At 38.9% G+C, this 20,107-nt stretch overlaps 2 protein-coding genes across 4 annotated transcripts; both read right to left on the bottom strand.

Annotated features, from left to right (window-relative positions):
- Positions 1-5,969: 5,969 nt before the first annotated feature.
- LOC145902241 (stromal membrane-associated protein 2-like) lies at positions 5,970-11,452 on the bottom strand. Of its 3 annotated transcripts, none has more exons than XM_082990127.1 (11): positions 11,237-11,452; positions 10,921-11,054; positions 10,752-10,837; positions 10,581-10,662; positions 10,368-10,471; positions 9,892-10,031; positions 9,608-9,741; positions 8,917-9,070; positions 8,569-8,709; positions 7,977-8,086; positions 5,970-7,749 (listed from the first exon to the last, which is right to left on the bottom strand). In XM_082990127.1, the coding sequence occupies exons 1-11, from the start codon at positions 11,352-11,354 to the stop codon at positions 7,480-7,482; spliced, it is 1,473 nt and encodes a 490-aa protein (XP_082846253.1). In that variant the 5' UTR covers positions 11,355-11,452; the 3' UTR covers positions 5,970-7,479. The 3 variants fall into 3 exon arrangements, with proteins under 3 accessions (XP_082846253.1, XP_082846254.1, XP_082846255.1); XM_082990128.1 differs by having other exon boundaries at positions 5,970-7,753; positions 7,984-8,086; XM_082990129.1 differs by having other exon boundaries at positions 8,917-9,067.
- A 1,493-nt stretch (positions 11,453-12,945) lies between these two features.
- On the bottom strand, positions 12,946-19,834 carry LOC145903838 (serine/threonine-protein kinase Sgk3-like). Its single transcript, XM_082992004.1, has 15 exons — positions 19,677-19,834; positions 19,277-19,360; positions 18,903-19,051; positions 18,762-18,846; positions 18,636-18,694; positions 18,112-18,253; positions 17,637-17,812; positions 17,275-17,380; positions 17,075-17,161; positions 16,903-16,998; positions 14,799-14,906; positions 14,686-14,736; positions 14,456-14,545; positions 14,242-14,325; positions 12,946-14,022 (listed from the first exon to the last, which is right to left on the bottom strand). The coding sequence occupies exons 1-15, from the start codon at positions 19,764-19,766 to the stop codon at positions 13,933-13,935; spliced, it is 1,497 nt and encodes a 498-aa protein (XP_082848130.1). The 5' UTR covers positions 19,767-19,834; the 3' UTR covers positions 12,946-13,932.
- Between the last annotated feature and the right edge of the window lie 273 nt (positions 19,835-20,107).

Genomic DNA, 20,107 nt, shown 5'->3' with positions numbered 1-20,107 from the left:
TATACTCATAAGCAGCAAGAACTTATTCTCTTTAATTCTCCATGCGAGCTAGCGACACAATCCGCGTAGACGTTTTGCAGACGACAGAAAGCGAATCTTGTACCTCAGTTGGGATCCGCTCGTTTCCAAAACGCACGGCGAAGTAGTTACTGACTGCCACCACACTAACTTGCCTGCATCTTTCTCACTCACACAGCCAGGCAACACCACTTCCTGCAGGATAACAAAAGAGAAAAAGGCATCTCTTTAAACGAGCAGAGAAAGAAAAGAAACAGGCCAACCGCTCGTGGGGGCGAGCGTGGTGGCAGCTCAGAGAAGAATATGCGAGAGCGTGATTCGTTCGCTTCCGGTTCTGAGGCCTGACGCAACTGCACGGGTAAGAGAAGGCTGACATATGAAACGATTACATGAGCGGTATTTGGAACTTGGCCCGATTGGCCACAATACTCCCGCAATGGTCTGACCAAGCATAAGTCCAATGTAGTAAGAACATCTGAAAACGTACAGCCGCTGTGCTGTCTGTTTTGCATCTTCGACTGTACTTCCCTTTTTGCTTCTTCGGCTGTGCTTCCCTTTTTGCTTCTTCGGCTGTGCTTCTTCTTACACATGCAAGTTCTAGTCTTGAGCTTGCACAAGCAAAACAATTTCATTCTTTTCTTAGATAGAATTCTGCCCAACATAAGTTCTTTATAAATTTGAATGAAATTTAGCAATACAGCAATAAGTTGCTATGTGTTGCAACAACAGTTCAACGGTTCGTTGTTGCAACAACGCTTTTATTCATTCACTTGTATGCAATCCCCACGCATACTGGAATTGTGATATTCTAATGGCTGATGGCTCAAAGCGTCTTACAGCTGCCTGATGCAATATTCGGACCAGATCAAAACGTCTCAGAACGCCACAAGCAACAATGCCCCAAAACAACAAATTCGACTGCCGCTGAACTCAACACAATAATCCCGCTAGGAATTTCCCCTCGCGTTCGACGGTCCTATCCTACGTTTAAAAGGTGCGTTAAGACGCAAACAATAATCTTATCTTCCATAACAAACGCATCAACCCGTAATCAACTGAAGCCGAGGTACTGTTTACTGCGGCCGAAATACCGACCGGTTCCGCGCCAATTAAAACTATCCGCTTCTGTTAATCAGCGGCCCGCAGTTTCGGGAAATTTTGCCTACACGATTGCAGGCTTGCGCGCGTCTGTACTTTGGCCTCCACTGTATGTTAATGGCAAGGAATTAGTGCTTTGAGATCGAGCGTCCGCACGCGCTCCTTGGATGAAAGGGTAGCATCCGCGATTTGGGACAAACTGATGCTCATTCAAACAGACAGGAAACCGCGCAGTGTTGACGGATGAAATTGAAAACATCCTCTTCGTAACGCCGTTACCTATATCAGCAAACAGAAACAGACAACTTTCAGATGACCACTTCGTGTCACGCTGTTGTCGTGATTAGGCGCCCGCTCGTGTATTCGGGGCAACTTACAGAAGAGGATGTTGGGCTTGTAAAAATGCTGAGTTACAGCCGAAGCGCAAACGTTCGACAACGGTGGTTTGGTTTCAAGTCGTGACTTTATTACTTGATGGAATAAATCCTGATTGTTACTTACAAGCATTTTTCGTTCAATTGAATACTTCCTCTGATCAAACGACCTGATTACTTTGTGTTGGAACCTTTGTCAGTTGCACAAGGTTTTGATAACCAAGCGTTACAGAAAATCGCGGCAAATCCACAACAATTTGAAGAAATCAAGTTTGTTTTGCTGTTACGAGGATAAGTTTTCATTGTAGTCTGCAACCAGGGTCAAAATAGTTCTGTTTTTTATTTCTGATTTTCTGCAAGAACGTTCAACATTTAAAGTTCAATCATCGAAGCATTTACCTTCTGTACACATGTCGCCAACCATCAAAAAGCGTTAACATGTCAACCAATAGCACAAACAAAATATCCGCACCATAAACAAGAAACACGCGCAACACTACGTCAAGTGATCAATGAAGCGTGACAGGTTTCCTTGTGCTGTGCCGAATAAACGGAAATGCACACACGACTAATCAGACATTAAAAGTATGTATCAGATCTAACACAGATTGCGCAAGTTTTTCCCATAACATCCACAACTGTCACCTGTTCAAGTCTCAGCAATTTTTCTGAAAACTGACATAGTTGTCACGAGCTTTCGCGTAAAGGATCACTGGTTGATTTACACATCTGTGCATCCTAATTCTAATTTATTTTACTGACAGGAAATGACCAAAACTTCGTGAGGCATGGAGCAACAATCCATTACAAAATCCACTGTTTGTGATGAAATAAGCGATTAACCTACAAAGGGTTTTAAAAAAAATGGACTCTGTCATGCTTTTCGCGGCCCTATGGGACACCTAGACTTTTCCGTTTCCCGCTGGAGTTGTGGTCAGAAGTAACAGGTCCAGAAAATGCCGCCGAAAATAAACAACCGGTCCTTAGGGGCGTCATTTTTAACCCTGCTAAGTACTGCGACAGGCGATGGATAAACTGGGTCGATACTAAAAAGATCATACACGCAACATCTGGTTCAACACATCAAAGAAATCTTTTTCGTCTGCAGTTACATTATTCATGGCCTTATCGCAAAAATGAGCCCCTTTAAGCAATGCGCAGTCCCCGCCCGACAGCTGGAAAAACTGTTTTGTTTTGCACAATTCGACATTGGCCGGTGGCCTGGTAAGTATCAAGTTACCGCTAAACAGTAACAGACGCTGCTCAACATTCCCGCGGTGGCGGCAAAGACCCTCCCGCTTTTGTAATACAGTGGATTTGATTTAGATGTTCATCCATTTTGCGCTACGGTATACGGCGCTTCGCAGCCGGCCAGTCTAGACGAATCATCACATCAATGGCCTCGTCAACGCCACGGCCGCTTTTATCTTGGACAAGGTTGCTCACTACGTTTCCAAGCCGCATCCGAAATATAGAGTCCCCGAAGACGATGGACGTTTTGCGCATCGCCTTCCCGGCGCGCTTGGCCGCCTTCCAGTCGTAGCGCAAGGTGCAACGTAAAACTCGCCGGTTTCCCACCACCCGCGCATCGAAATTAGAACAGGATATTATTTTGGCGTGACAGCGTGCATGTAGTTGCGAAAAACGTTCAAAAGACTCAAAACAAACGGTAAAACGTTGGTAGTTACAATTGATCGATCCTGGGAGTTCGCATAAAAGGCAACATGGGATAAAACAATGCCGCAAAAGTTTTTCCAACCAACTTCATGAAAAACTTACGAAACAAACAACACTACAACTTTCATAAGCAAGTGGAGCCAAAAACAGGATTTTTCTGAGAGCTCAATACTCATGGCCATTGTTTCGACATATAAGATCTCATCAGTGCAGCTTGGTGTGACTCTTTAGACCTGTGGTTCTCAACCGCCGGTCCGCGGACCGGTGCCGGTCAGCGTCAACTTTCCTGCTGGTCCGCCAAATATATCACAATTTTTGTGTGGAAGTCAAGAAATCGTGTAGAAGTCAATGCTCTACTTCGCCTTGCAGAAACTTCATTAGAACCGCGTTTAACACGTATGATATCAAACAGACAGCAGCAAACTTCTTATTAAATTAAATTTTTCATACTTCTTTTGAATTGCATATTTTTGTCGTAACTACGCTTTGGGTTAATTTTGAAAGTCCTCCGGTCCGCAAAATTTGTTTTGAAAGTTTAACAGTCCGCAAACTTAAAAGGTTGAGAACCACTGCCTTAGACGACTTTGCCGATCAAACGGCCAGGTAAAGACTTCAACTACAACTTTCAGTTTAAATTAAAACTAACAATAACACAAATATAAGTTTGCGATTTTTTCATTTTTACATTTTAAAATAAAACTAACAACAAAATTTTAACAAAACTTCCTGATTCTTATACTGGCAATGAGCTGAGAAAAAAAAATGACTTATATGCAGTTAAGTCCGCAACCATGTCGACAGACGATAAGCGCTTGATAAACTTCGCCGGTACGCGAGGTCAACGAACTGTCCGAGAGCAAAAAAAAAACGCGAAATTGCATTTGTTGCAAACAGACAAAACTTGTTCGAGGACGGAAGTTGCCAGAATTGGCGCAAGCCACAAACAACTGATGACACGACCCCGGCAGGCCAATTACGAAGCTCAATTAGGTAGTGGGCGTATTTTTCATCATCACGCAAACACACTCGTGAAAAACAAAGCTGACCCTCTGACTGACTGGTATACAGAAACGCTGACACAGAATGTTCTGTTACCCTTAAATACGTCAAAATCATACAAGTTTGTCTTTCTGAAACGAACACAATTCCATCGACCTTTCGCTTCTAAAGGTACGAAAGCGTGCCTGTAGCAAGAAATCACAGCGCTGGTTTCAGGCCATCTGCTCATGTGGTGCTGAACACATCTCGAATCTACACCAACTGCCTCTGGTGCTCGCGTTGAGGGAAAACAGTAGAGAGGAAACGTTGCTGACGTTCACTTCCCGTTGTGTCGATACGCGGCGTTTCAAAATAAAAATGCTAGCTACACTGCGTGTCAAAAGTCATTTTTTAAAATGTCTCAATTTACCAACGTTAAAATATTTTTTCTAACGGAGGTTATGGCCTAATTGTTTTTAGATTAATTCATCAAAAACTGAAACATACAAACTCTTTCAATCTACCTGCATATAATACGGCGAGCAAGCCAAGTCGTTACCACTATTTTGTCTCGAATCCCCAAACTGACCACTTCAAAGTACACCGCTATGGGAATTAGTGGCGCAGAGCCTTATGATGAACAGCATCAAGAGACCCGCAAAGACAAGTGATTTAGAGAAATAAAACCGCTGTTTCGACAGAATAGAGAGTTGGTGTTTCCCCAACTTCGCACTTGAACATGTGAAGCTCTCAAGCACCATCTGGTGGAAGATACTGTTCAAATGACATTCCTGTTTTACTATTCCGTCGTTTCGGTGGATTTGGATACTAACAAATGTTCGAGCCCTGGAGAAAACAGTAGGCCTTGGTGATATTTTCGTGAACATGCCGCACCTAAAGTCGTATTTTGCAAAATTGACAAACTCAGCTATTAAGCGAGTTCAGCTATATCTTTTTCAATTTGACTTTTTTAAATTAACACGGCGGTCGGATGCCATAACGCAAAGCAATAAACTTATCGTCTCCCCCGGGTAATATTCTAACAAGCGAAAATTTTGCAAACATCTGGAATCAACACTATACAATAATATTATAGTAGCAGGTTTTAATCATTACATACATATCATATGATACTTTTCAAGTTATTAACCCAAAAGTTAATAAAGCAGTTTGTGACAAGACCCACTCCCGTCCTTTTTACTGTAGCATCTTTACCACTTTTAATTAATTTTTGTGCTTTTATGAACTTACAGCTTCGACGCACCACCAATTTCCCAAAAGTTAAATGAAATTGCTCCTAAATGTGTTCGCAAACTTCTCTGTCTTCGTCTTTCGTGGTCTACCAAGTTTTAAAAACCGAAAGCGGATATTATGAGGTCAGATTTCAGAGGGAAAACTTTTCGACTCCATTTCGTCGCTTTCATAAGACACTGTGTGGGGGAGATGACAACCCTTTTGCGGCGTTTGTGGCTCTGTGCTTCAAGAGGATTCGCTTTGATGCCTCCGAGAGTCTTGTAAACCTTCGGGACTGCAATGTCGTGCGAGTTACGAAAGACATTACGCCCACTTTCGGATCAATTTTAACAACGCCTCGCAAACATGAATAACGGTAAATATAACTTTCAAGCTTCCGCCGCGCATAACTATACAAAAATCTTGTTTCTTTTCCTCAGTAAGTAAAAGCTCAACCAAAGCTTACGTTTGCTTATCGACCACATCGATAATGCAACTTGAAATTCAGTCACTTCGCCAATCTAACAAAGAAACTTGACGTAAAAGTTTCAACAAACACCAGTGTTTAGAACAGAGCTGAAGTACAAGCCATCAAGAGTTTGTTTCATTTATTTGGCAACGCGCCGAGATGCGGTGCGTGATGTACAATACAAGACGATTCAGTATTTAAACGGACTTACCTATACACGTGTATATATTAAATATATAGGGTGACCTGTTCAAAGCATTTGAAAACACGCTGGTACGAAATATATTCATATAGAGGAGGAATGTGGAAAAGATCTATATTTAAGGGGGTACGCAGAGAAATGATGCGACAGAAAACAAATAAAACAAACGAACTTAAATCTGCTATAAGTTTCCCTAAACACACCGCTACACAGCAAAGCAATAACAGGAAGCGTGTCTGTGAAGGTATAGCATGAAAAAACAAATTTGCGACCTCAGGGGAAATTCCACGCTTGTTTGTGGCGTTTCATTGCAAACGCTCCGGTTAACCGCGGTAAATGATATAGTGTGGAAGTGAAGGGAATCTTGACGACAAGATTTACACTACTTAACTATACCGACACCATGTAGCATATCAGATCTAAATCACCCATAGAAACGCATTGATGGGCCGCGAACGAAGACTCAACATAGTTCAATTTGTACCAGTAAATTATTTGTTTTGGCTTGAGAATTGGGATTAACTTGGTGACGCAAATTACCATCAAATAATTTTTCTGTATGGTTTGGCACGATTAACAGACAGACGTCTAACACAACAAACCGCGGCGTTCACTATTACAATGGTTGAGTTCACCCGCGATGAAGCCTAATTTAAAAAGCAGGAGTGCACCAAGCACTTGAAAAAATGGAGATTTTTGACGGAGCAAGAAAAAGCGCATACGGAGTAATGGGGAAAGGATTTATTTCCTACACAAACATGGACGACTGTGACATGAATAAAGCAGTCTGGCGACGGGGGAGATTCTTTCTTACATAAGGCGCCTATGTTTATCGAAAGAACCTAACCTGTTTTATGATGTTCTTATGGCTTTCAGCCCAAGCCTAGAGCAAAAGAGAGACACTCAATTTAAAGCGCTACAAACCAACTTCACATTAAAAATCCGACTTGATTTGAAAGTTTAGGAGTGTTTGTTTTTATAAACAAGCGTGAGGTAAAAAAACACGGTGCTGTAATGCCACCTTTCCTGGCTTCGCTTCCTGGCGACCCGGTCATAATGATGCAATTCACGAGTCGCCCGGCCAAGCACAGACAACTTCAAAACAAAGTACTAACCATGTTCGGCGGCTGTGCAATTACGTAGTGTCATATGCGTTGGCGTGTTGTGCGTAGTACGGTATTGAGGATTTCAATGCATGTTGTTGTTGCGGATTTCAATTTCAGTTACATACCGTTACCACAAGCGTAGAATCGTGTCACGACTGCTATTGTCGATACTACCCTTTGGTATGAATTTCCTGCCAAACGTCCTTGTGACTTGGTTATTGTGTCTAGACGTTGGAGACACTGATTTAACGGCTATTTAAATGAACAAAACGGGTCTAAAACTTGAAAGACTTAAAAACGAAGCGCTAAAAACCCGCCGTATATCTACTTCCACAGCTGGGTGCTGAGGGTGTGTCCTGTGTTATAACCACCGCCGGCGGCAGCCCAACCTCCCATACTCTGCTCAAGACCAACCAAGGATGGTTGACTCGTCGCCATGCCATTATGGCCCAGTGCAGGGCCGGGAATCAATTGGTTTCCGTACGAGTTCTGTCCGGACATCTGTGGCATGGAGCCATACGACCTTATGCCAGCCGAAGGGTTAGGCTGCGTATTAGCACCACCTAGCTGCAGACTTTGCATCTGCTGCTGCATCTGTCGACACAAAGTGTGTTGTATGATAAAATCAAGACAGGCAATGGTGGTCTACTATGCTTCTTTTATCAAACACTAGCATTTGAGCAAATCTGAACAAAAATGGTCCTTACTTAACTTCATATCAAAATTCATTAGGTCACAGTGAGGTATGAGGTATGGTCAAAAATTATTTATACAGTTTGATTTAATGCCAAACACAGAAGTTGACTAAGTTTTTATTAGACCTGTTGTTGTTGTTGTTGTTGCTGTTGCCACTGAAACTGTTGTTGCTGCTGCTGCTGCTGTTGCTGCTGTTGCATTGCAGGCATTTGTTGAGTGAACCCACCCACCATACCTACAACAAATAATTAAAGTTACATTATGTGAGGTAGAGGTAATAAGGGGATCTTATCTAATGCGCAAAATAATAATCAATGAGAGCTGCAGAGATCTGTTGTTGAAGGTTTACATGTTCATGTCATGCAAACGGTTGCTAATGAAGGTGTGGGTAAGAAGAATAATCTAGGCTACTTGCAGTTGTAAAACTGTCAACCGCAAACATGATATACTAAAGAGTTGGTAAAAAAATATAGAGGACCTATACATCATTTAGGTGATGACCCATCTTTAGAGGTATGTTTTAGAATGCCTACAATAGATCTCTGTATCCAATTAATATAAGTATTTTCAAACATGTAAAAACACAAAACTTTGTTTGCATTATAAATATGCCATACAACCAGTTGTGCTTAGAACTATAACAGGAAGCTAAACAGAAACTGTTTGCAATTGAGTACATGAGCAAACCCAGGGATAAACATATGTGTAACAACTTACCTCCCATTTGCATTCCCTGCATTTGTGGAACTTGTTGCATGTTGTAAGCATTGGCCATTGCAGCTTGGTAATTTAGTTGCTGGCTCATTCCCACTTGCTGACCATACGACATTTGAGTCTGGGTGGGCAATCCATAGGAAACTATGACAAATACTTTTTTTTATTTAAATCTTTTGTTACCAGTTGTTTTACGTCAACGAGTAAAGTAAAAAACATTGAAGAGGAAAATTTTGTCAATCAAAAGCTATCCATCAAAACTACACGTTAATGCCAAATAAATCCAAACAAAATATTCCATCACAAAAACTACAAACTATTTTCAAACGTAAACTAAAAACCCAGTCTAACCTTGTGGGGCTGCATTGTACGAATTTTGTTGAGCGAACTGATTTATGGTTGAAGGATTCTGTGCGTACAAGGAAAGAATGGAGTCTTTGCTCATCAATTTACTCTCTGTTGTGTTTGGAGACTCAGTTTGCTTGGTTTCAGAAGGGGGTGCCTGCTGGACAAATTGAAATTCAGCAACACAGTCAATAAGTTACAATAACAAGTTTGCTTGTTGCAACTGTTTATAATAAAATTTGGTAGCTTTTGCAGCTTTTTTATGCAGTTTATATATCTTGTTTCATGCTTACACATTTAACCACTTTATGGGTATTGGATACAAACGGAAATTTAATTTTATCTTTTAGGTTAAATCCATCTTAGCATTGATTTTTTGCAGAATATTGCTCTTTGTTTGGGGTTTGTGACCTGACCCAGTCATTGGACAACTAGAACATTACCCAGTTTTGACATTTGCCTGGAAATATTACTGTGCTGAACGAAAAATGTGTCAATTTGCATGAATGATCTTAGGTTGTTTCAGTTTACTTTTTAAAACTTAAAATTAAATATGGTCATCTGTGTATTAATGAACTCACATAAAGAATTTTCATGAAACTGTTATCATCACAATTGCATTTTTATCTGACCTCCTGTTTCATTCAATACTCATCACAAAATTTCTGAAACCAATTTCCATCAAATGTTTACGTACTTGGTTGTTAGGAAAGTTTTCATCATTGTTTGCTTGAACTGAGGCAAATAGATCAAAGGTGAGATCAGCACTAGGTGGGGGTTTGCTTTGAGGAGCAGCACTCTGGGCTGGTACTGATGGTTGTACAGGAGTGCCTGCAAAAAAAATATGCTAACATTACCCACAGGATGTTCGACACACAAAAAAGTAATATTAATCTTTTTAAGCTTTAAATTGATGGAACATTTATAAACCCAAACAATAAAAATCGTACATTTGATTATGATTTGAAATGTGATACTTACTTAGTCCAAGTAGATCGTTTACACTTGACTTTGGTGCTGCCTGCACACCATTAGCACTTGGCTGTTGAGAATTGTTACTGGGGAATGAAGGAATTATGTTGGTTTTGCCAGGCCTTGGCACTGAAGGTGGAGTGTCCAGTCTATTAAAAAGTTAATACAGTAGTTAGCACTTAAAAAATACTGTGTGCATTAAATTCCAATACTGGCACAGCTGTTTCAGAGCATTAACATATTAGAGAAGGGTCTGGACTAGGTGGGTAAAAATCACACAACATGAGATTAAACCAGAGTCACCTTTGCCAATAGGCCAATATTGATTTCCTGAGTGGGTTGGCCCACCAACAATGCAAGGGATGTAATTTTGTGTTGTGTGCAAAGCCAACAGAGGCACCAATTATTCACTACAGGATATGAAGCCAATAATGCCCGTACAAGGTACAAGTGCTAGACAAGACTATCACTTCATGATAACAGACCTTTTGGTAATTAGGTTGGGATTGGTTCCATTTGTAAGATCTCTTCTTTTGGTGCGTGTTTGTGGACTGGGACACTTTGTTTCAGTATCATGGATGTTAAACTCCTAAAAGAACAAAAAATAGACCAAACTGACAAAAAAGTATTGCCACCTGACGCTGCAACAGCTGCATCCAAAATGGAAATAAACTGTGCTTGAATACATTCAGACTTACTTGAATTGAACGTAGTGTTATGTCTTTTCCAGGGCAGTACTTCCTTTTTTCATACTTGTCACGAATAAAATATTCTAGGCTCCTAGTGATAAAGTACAATAATATTATTGCTCTCAAATGCACATTTGCTTTCAACAACAAACACATAAGCAATATAATTTAAACACATACGAATCTGCTGTGGGTCTTTTGAAGTCTTTTGGTAAATTAGCTTCATAGTTGTCTTTTGCCCATCCATTTCCCCTATGGCAAAGTGTCTACACACCATAAATATATTTACGACGTATAAATATATATCTGAATATTGCAAGTATATATTATACATGATACATTTTCTTACCACAATCTGGTCAGTTGTCCATGTGTCAAGGTTAACAGACTTCACTTTGGAAATGTGCACCCCCAAACTTCGATGAATGCCAGAACATCTAATGCAAAGAAGTACTCCAAGATTCCATGATACCCACCGCGGACCTACAATATAACATTTAAGGATTTCATACATTTGCAATTGAAAACATGTTGGAATGTTTGTAGTCTTGTGTATACCCTTTGATGTAATTGCCGGATACTTTTGTTTTACTCAAGTAAATTGTTTCATTAATCAAGTAAATGAAAGTTATATACACACAAAAAAAAAATAGGAGATAACGAACCTTTGGATAAACAATCAGCACAAAACTTGTTCTCTTCTTTTGATAGGAGTTTAGCTAGAATATTCTTGTACCTTTCATTTTGCTTTTGCTGCCTTTCTCTTTCACCCCGGGTCGCCATCGCAAGCTGTAGACCTACTATGTTTGATTACCACTAGTTTTTAAGTTACTAAACCTAGGTTCCGATGTAAAAGTTCAACAACAGTTGCACAATTCAAAACACCTGGAATGAAATAGACATTTGCTCTTTGTTACTTAACCTGTCCCGACTAACACACTCTGTGGATGCGTAAAGATTCAAGCATAACCTATTATCACTTTGTGACGTCCTACATATTGTGAAAGTTAAAATATACCGTACACCTCGCACCTATTAGTCATAGACCACCTGTACGAACGACTAAACTCCACGCAGAAGGAGTCAAGTATTTTCAATGAGTCACCTATTATTTGGAGGTCAGGTAGCTTTAAACCTCTACACATATTTAGTCCACATTCTTGAACGTACTATGGCAATGCATACGTCCATTACATAGTGATGTACTTTTTTAACAGTAAACTTGACTGTAAAAGGAAGCTACCGCTGCGCTTCTGCTTAATCCGAGACCACGTAAATCATTTCTCCCTTGTCGCGCATCCGGCTGTACATTGACGTTTAATTATTACGTCACAGAATACTTTATCCAAAGCCACACAGAAAATTTTCTAATGAGTAAAGATATAGGCTAATTTACATAACGAGGCAGGCAGTTTTAATTTATTTTTTTTTATCAGTGATTGAGGAACTTTACATTCCTCCAGAATGGTAATATTTGGGTGGAAGAAAAATACTAGTTAAAAAGGGCGTGTTTCAGGAAAGGCACACGCCCATTAATCCAAGCAGTGAAAAAACTTCTCAACATAAAAATGGTGCTGGAAGTTACATTATTGCAATATAATCAATGTTAAGGAACGAGAAAAAATGGTTGACCGTATATTCCCCAACAGTCCTTTTCTGTAAATTGTGGCATATTTCTTTGCGCTATTATTTGCGGTACAAAATTGGAACCACTATTGCAAGTAACCCAAAGAAATATATGCTATTTGCGAACTACGTTATATTTTATGACACAGTATGATGTACTGGCACTTTTTGACGTAAATTCCTATAAGGTAGACAAACATTTATGGAGAAGGCACTTACATTTACACAATATCAGGAAACGCTTGTTGTGTGCCTTTGGAAGATGGGAACAATTTGAACACAGTAACTTGCCGCGGTAACAAACATGTTACAAGTTCATTTGTCTTTGAAAGTCATTGAACAAAATCAGTCTGTTACCCCTATTGTGTACAATCTATACTAAAAGTATCCATGGGAATGTGAGCAATTCTTAAAAAAAATTCGGATTGGCCCGAATAGTAGATATATTTCAATGTTCGCCCTTATCCGAATATTGACAGCGAATCCTACATTCAATGAGCTTTAGTTACGGCGCTTGGAATTGCGCATGGCCCTTTCGATTTATGCACAAAAATAGGATTACAAGAAACAAACTGGGAATTCGGCGCGTGCGAAAATGTAAACCGATATTTGTGATAAAAATTAATGCCGGATTCGAGAGAATACTGACTTGAGGTTATAGGTGCTGGTTTACTTGGATTGAGTGTTGTGTTACACAATTTTAGTTTTTTTAAAATGTTTCTAAAAACATTATTTAAAACCAAACAAACAATGTTACGATATGTATTAGTTTAGTAGTAAGTCATGACACGCTAGGTCGCGCAATAAAGAAAGCAGCAAGCAGGCGAAGGTAAGACTCCATTTCGTCTTATTCCTTCGTGTAAGAGCATTATTAGTCATAAAAAATTGCACTAAAGCTCACTGGAAGACAAAGCAAAAGCGGGTTAAAGGGTGCGATAAAAATATTAACATAACAACGCGTTTTGTTCAACACCACGCCAAAGTTTTGTATAAATACGCAAAGAGTAACGTGCGTGCTGTGGCGAACGGTTTTCTCGTGCACTTGTCCGTCGCATAGCGCTGCGCTACAGTGGAACGGAAAAAACGACTCCGAAAGGATGCAGAATTCCATAAAAGCTGTAAATGCTGCACATAAGTAGAACAAAGAAAACAAATTCGAGACACCGAGTGTCACTGATTAAAAGTTTAACGAAACAACAGCAATGGCACGTGGTTTTAAGAGCAGGCGTCAATTAGAAGGTGATGAAACTTTTGAAGACAGCAGTGACGTCAACAACAATTACGTAATGGTTGATGAAGCGGCACTATATGCAATTGGCACAAAAAAGCGCGCTGGGATTACTGCATACAGTCGACGTGAAATTTATTAGCAGAAGTGCAATGGATTCGTGGACATCAATAGGCGTAAAAATATGGGGAAATGCACATACAAAAGCAACAGGTCATGGGGGATGTTCGTAAGGGACTTTGTTAAAAAAAAGCAATACATATGTTGTTTAAAATTTGAGTAACAGAAATGGAGTAATGGATAAAATACACGATTGCAGCTTGAATTACTAAACCCCACCAAGTATTTTCCGGAGTTGTACCTCAGTGTAACACAAAATATTTGAGTTACTTGGACAATCCATCATTTTACGACCCAGCAACGAATGGGAATGTAAAACAAAATTTAAACTTTCAAACGCGATTTCAATATGTTGTACCACAAACTTGTGTAGGACGCACAGATTCCTCATTGCGCCGCAAGGAAAGTGTCTTCGGCCGGCGGTGCGTAAGAGAAACCAATAAATGCGTCGTCAGCTTCCTGCACACTTGCGCTGACCTGGAAACAACACTGGTGTTGTGAAGGCCATCCAAAGAAATAAGGAAAAAACATTTTGCACTGACTAAAAAAGGTGCTTCAGTGCACTGTTATCATGTTTTGTTATTTCCATTTCAAGGGACAAGTTTGCGTTTTAAACATATATTTATTTTATATCCCCCGAAATTGTCATTAGCTTCAGAAGTGTAGTATAGGACACTTCACTACATGTTTGCTTACCTTGTCGCTTACGCCAGCAACTGATCTTGAAACAGGTTCGCGTACAAACTCAGGATCGACGTGTTTTAAATCTTCTGGGCCGGCCTAAAACAAACATCATAAACTAAAGTTAATAATGGCGTGTTACCAGATTGCTTGAGTTCCATGCTACACAATGGAGGTAGGAAAACATATGCAGGTTAGTTACAAACTATTTTGTTGTAATCCTACTCACCACGTTGGGGTTGTATGGTGTGGGTATCCGTTTGGACACCAAATCTTCCCAACTCAAGTTTGCAAAAAAAGTATGCTCCTTGATGTCAAGCTGTTGAAGAAAAAATAACGGAGTTCTGTCATTTACTCAACACCAATATCAGGAGTGCCAGAAATAACTTTCGTTCTTATATTAGTGGTAAAGAAATTTGTTAGTACCTAACAACAGAATTAGCTGTAAAAGCAACTTACAAAGTCTCTGGTTGTGGAGCCCAGTCGATAATCTGGTTTCTTTTGGAGCAACTGGAAGTGTAAAAAAAAGTTTACACATGGGTGATTACAAATATAAACAAAAGAGGACTTACAGATTCCAAAATGACCTTGGCGGAGTTCGACACCGTTGGTCTTAGACGCAGTGGCTTGTACAAAATGTTTTCGTACATCTCATGAGTGTCTCGGCTGTAAAAAGGTGGCTGTAAACAAATAAAACAACTATAATGTTTTTGTTGCTGCCAGGCATATTGAGGAAGCCTTGTTGAATAACAGGCGAAACGTTGGTGAATAAAGTTACGTTTTATCTTTGCCAGAAGTACAGATTATTAACTCTTTCCACTCCGAGCGTCTATATATAGACGATTTCGCGCATGCCGTAGAATCCAAGCGTCTATATATAGACGGTAAATGAAATCGTCATTGCGTCGCAATCGTAAGCCTTGGCCGCGCAAAAATACATTCATTTGAATGTACTAGGATGGAAAAACAGTTCCTTGCGTCAACAAAAGTCTACAATAATATTTTGATGAATTTTGGTCAACATATATAACGCTGATTTTTTTGCAAATTTTGGGTGTATTTTTGCACTGTTTTCACATATTTTGGTTGCAATACAACCAGCAACGCGCTGTAATAGTGAAAATAGGATCGGTACTGTAAGCACAGAGATCGCTTGAACCCTCGGCATAAAAATTACGAGCGTGTTGAATGTCCACTGTGACGTCATAAAGCCTGCGAAGCAAATGCAAGATAATGGTTCTTGTGGTAGAAAAGGAATGAGTCGGCTAGATATTATTGTCCTGCAATTAATCAGCTTGTACATGAATCAAGAAAAACCTTGTACTGTGCAAAAACAGAAAGCAGTTTTGGCAAAACAGGTCCAAAATGCATTTGGAGGTAAAGCATGGCAAGTGGGGGGCATTTCTGAGACCAAACGACAAGAAAATGTTGTTACATGAATTGGTCCCAGTTGTAGTATCAGACCCAAATACCTTTTTTTGCATTACAATAAACATGGATATCACATAGAAACCTTCATAACCACAACACATTGGAAAATGCAATCCAATTTCTCCATTCAAAGAAAGGTTTCGACAAGGTCAGTCGAGCAACTTCAGACAACAGCCAGAGCAGTTCAAAAGCAATTTATACAGTTGTCAAACATTCAGTGTGACATTATGTGTAAACAATTGCATGTAAAGTTTCACAACATGGTTGAATATTGTGTATAGTTTTTTTTACTCTGTTTCTCTTCTTTCATTTCTTCATGGTTGTTTTTTGAAAAATACTAAAAAATGCATGATTTGCAAGGGTCTTTGTGGAAAAACTAAACATGCTATCAGTGAAGTCAAAATTTTCCATAAAAGCACACTTGTAGTACTCCATTTGGTAAAAATTTGAACTATTTTGAATAAAAAACAAGTTTGTGAGTATTTCGAATGTATAGATGGTGAAAAGAACACATGCAAATAGCATAACAAGACATTTTTGAAAATTTGAGAAATTTTTAAACAGGTTTTTGACTTATTTTTGTAAATAGATGTTTGCATAATGCATACTACAGCACTACAAAGCCTGTGTACAAAAAAATCCTCACAAGTAAGTTAGATATATACAAAGTTCAGAAAAATATTTTTTGGATTTTTCACCATATTTGAGAAAAAATGTGAAAATTCGATGGGCTGTTACATAAAAACAACTATCGCTGGACAAGAATTGTAATTTTTCCCTGACCTTACATTACATTGGTGTGTTACACACCAAAAATCTAACTATTACACCTTACAATTGGGCCGTGAGTATTTCATTTGCAACCATACCCCAAAACAAGCAATTTTCACTAGTTTGGAAAAAGTTGAAAAAGGTCCTATTGGTGAAAGCCATAAAATTATCGAACTACTGTTCGCAGCAAGCTGAAACTTGCCTAGATACAGCACGGGGGTTTACCCTTTCTTTTGCGATACTGGTAACCGCTTTAATTTATACATTCACGAAATGGGAAGTATTTGAAAATTGTCATTTTTGCTAAAAAATCCCGGATTCTAGAGCCAGTTCAGCGAAAATGGTCCGGAGTGGAAAGAGTTAAGTTAAAAATAAAACAACTCTTGTCAAATTGCAACAACAAATTTCAGTCATGCAAACACATGTCCTCAGTTATCTCAATTTTTCGACAATGGTCAAGTAATCTACACTTACCAAGCCATACAACATTTCATACAGAACAGCTCCCAAGCACCACCAGTCAACAGCCTTGGAGTAGGGTTGTTTTCTCAGTACTTCTGGCGCGAGGTACTGAATAAGTAAATTTTATTTAAATGTAAATTTTATAGGCAAGTACACAGGGTGACAGACAAGAAACATTATTAACCTCAGGAGTGCCACAAAATGTGGTTGTGGTGTCATGGCCTTGAATTCCTTCCTTGCAGAGACCAAAGTCGGTCAACACGATGTGGCCCTACATGTGGACATTGAGCTTTAAGTTCAGGATATTAGATTTGTCAAGCAATAAAGTGGTGAACTTTTTGCATATGGCCGACATGAAAAGTGATTCATGCACATGAGACTTACGTCTGAATCAAGGAGGATATTTTCAGGCTTCAGATCTCTATATATAATGTTGAGGGAGTGCATGTACCCAACTGCACTGGCGATTTCAGCGGCATAAAAACGGGCTCTAAAAATAATTTTAATTTTTTCAGTACCTACTTAGCAAAATGGATTATAAAGTAATGATGATTTTTACAACAGTATTATGTTTATTCCGTAATTATTTCCATGTTACCAAACCCATCTTTTTTACATTTTATTGTTGGCATGAGATGGGACAGCCCATTAAGAGTATTTAGCATAATGTTCTGTATTCAAATTATCTTTAAACAAACATACTTCAAAGTGCTTATTATTTGAGTGGTTTATCAATAAGTTCACACCTGGCCTCTGGGAAAGTCCTTTCCCTCTGTAGATGGAAGAAAAGCTCCCCTCCATTGACGTAATCGAGAACAAAGTATAATTTGTCTGATGTTTGAAAACTATAGTGAAGACCAACCAAAAATGGGTGCTTCAAATTTTTCAGGAGCACATTTCTCTCTGCCATGATATGTTTTTGCTGACAACGAAATACATTTTGTTATTTTTTTATCATATTTGTCTAAACAGGCCATCTAATACATTGGCCAATAACAATGGAAGGCATGCTATTAGGTATGATACACCAGTGTGTCTAGCTTGACATGTGTGATGCCTCAGGGCAAAATATTATGTCATGGATGAACTGGGTTTGACTCACTTGTCTGCTTGCCTTTGGTTAAATTTGTCCCAATAACAAGCAAGACATGACTTATTAACGACATGATCCGTAGATTCACATACAAAAAAGCCCAGGGGGTGAAAAAAAATGTGACACACCTCATTCCTTTTCATGATAGATTTCTTTTGAAGGACTTTAACAGCATAGAATGTACCCTCTTTTTTGTGTTTAGCAAGAAGGACTTTTCCAAAGCTTCCTTTTCCAATAACTTTCAAATAGTCAAAGTCATTTGGCTTTGCGCTGTAGTAATACAAAAATGTATATAAAGACCTACAAATATATTGTTGAAAAGTTGAAACAGAAATTATCAAAGATCAATCAGCATCCAGTTTACCCTGAACAATAAGCAAAACCATTGTTTTTATTGCATAGGAGATATATATGCAGCTTTTGGCGTAGGCAGTTCCTATGAACAACACCAAAAAGCTGTTGACAATTTCCTGCCCTGAATGATGTCAGAAAACACATTCAGTGCGAGATGGAAAACTGCTTAAAAGTTTATCGCTTCTGCCACACACGACAACTAACCATAACAATACACGAAATAAAAATATATTTCTATCAAGTAATAAAAAGGAAATAACTTGTAATCAAAGATCTGTGTTAGTGCTAAATTGCTTACTATGGATCTGCACTTGGCCCCAGGTTAATGTTTTGAGATTCACCAGAACCATTTGAGGTCTAAAAATAGACGAATTATTAGCTGCACTGATATTGATAGATTTTGTGTAAATAAAACTTTACTCACCGAGTTGGGACTTTCTCCTTCGTCACTATCATTACTAAGTCTATTCCGTGGATTATCCAAGGCCAGAAAGTTTCTGACATCCGGGCTAAGTTCAAAAAGCAATTAATATACCAAATAGAAAAAATATTTCATTTTACTTACAATTGCAGAACAGAAAGGTTTGTTACAATTGTGTTAATGAAGTCGTTTAATCCATCTCTCCTTTGGCGAATGAATTCTGGGTCGAAGTTGTTCCCAAATATTCGCTTCGATGGCAAACGCCATGCCACTTGGGGAAACTGCTTTTTTAACTGAAAGAAACATGGTTTCATAACTTTATTGTCATGAAGTATTTTTATCATGGATTTTCTACTGCTTCTGTTGAATACAATGCAACTCATGAAACATAATCACTCTTGGTCACCTTTTTGCCTCTAATAATATTACCAGTACTTTTAAAATCATCTGGAACGATCAAGATTTGTTACTTTGTGTGTTAAGTTTTTCATGGCATTAAAATTCTACCAAAGGCTTACCGAATTGTATAACTTGTCAAATTCAGCATATCTTCTGAAAATGAACCATGTATCTTTTCCGATGTTAACCTGGACTTTGTAAACCTGCATGAAAAGTCGTGGATTTTAAGCGTATATGGTACACCTACATAGTTAAAACAAAACCACCAAAACAAAACTTCAAAAGTAATTTTTTTCACAAATATAATGTTTCTGTTGCTGCCAGGCACATTATAATTTAATAGTCTGCTCTTCTGGCACAATAAAAACGGGTCCATTACCCTGATGAAGTCTTGTTGAATAACAGGCGAATCGCCACTTTAATAAAGTTACGTTTTTATTTTGCCAGTAGAGCAGACTCTTAAATTGTAATTTTTTTCATGTAATATCTACAACAAACCAAAACTGCTTTTGAACAAACCGTAAATCGCTTCTTTGTGTTGGTGTATTCATCTTTAGAATGCAAGATTCCAGCTTGCATAAGAGCTGGGGGAGTTGTCTGGGCATCCATTGCAGAAATAATGTCACAGAAAGCAAAACAAAATGAACATAAAACACCTAACCTACTTTAATTTTGCACAAACTGTACAAGCAAATTTAGACAATTTACTATCATACCATGGTAAAGGTGTGGTTAATTTTTTGAACATTTTTTGTCATAGAGAGACGAAAATAGGCCAGCTTAGAACCAAAAATGGTTTTTGAGTAGCTGGCTCTGGCTGGGCTGGATAGTAGGCTAAACTAGGTTGGATACTAGTAAAAATACCTGTGTATAAACGCATGTAAACATTGCTGCCAGGTAACAACGTTGCTGGATTCCTCATTCCTTTTATGATAATACCCATCCAACTA

The sequence above is a fragment of the Ascidia mentula genome, chromosome 5 (genome assembly GCF_947561715.1).
Source record: "Ascidia mentula chromosome 5, kaAscMent1.1, whole genome shotgun sequence".
Lineage (NCBI taxonomy): Eukaryota > Metazoa > Chordata > Ascidiacea > Phlebobranchia > Ascidiidae > Ascidia > Ascidia mentula.
The sequence above is the reverse complement of the archived record's forward strand: the minus strand, read 5'-3'. Positions and strand labels throughout refer to the sequence as shown.

Coding starts and splice junctions, on each gene's coding strand:
- LOC145902241 (XM_082990127.1), bottom strand. CDS start 11,354: ATGGCGACCCGGGGTGAAAGAGAAAGGCAGCAAAAGCAAAATGAAAGG. Junction 11,055..11,236: donor TGCTGATTGTTTATCCAAAG/GTTCGTTATCTC, acceptor GTTATATTGTAG/GTCCGCGGTGGGTATCATGG. Junction 10,838..10,920: donor GGACAACTGACCAGATTGTG/GTAAGAAAATGT, acceptor TATGGTGTGTAG/ACACTTTGCCATAGGGGAAA.
- LOC145903838 (XM_082992004.1), bottom strand. CDS start 19,766: ATGGATGCCCAGACAACTCCCCCAGCTCTTATGCAAGCTGGAATCTTG. Junction 19,361..19,676: donor ACACAAAGAAGCGATTTACG/GTTTGTTCAAAA, acceptor CTTTTCATGCAG/GTTTACAAAGTCCAGGTTAA. Junction 14,546..14,685: donor GCTCCACAACCAGAGACTTT/GTAAGTTGCTTT, acceptor TTTCTTCAACAG/CTTGACATCAAGGAGCATAC.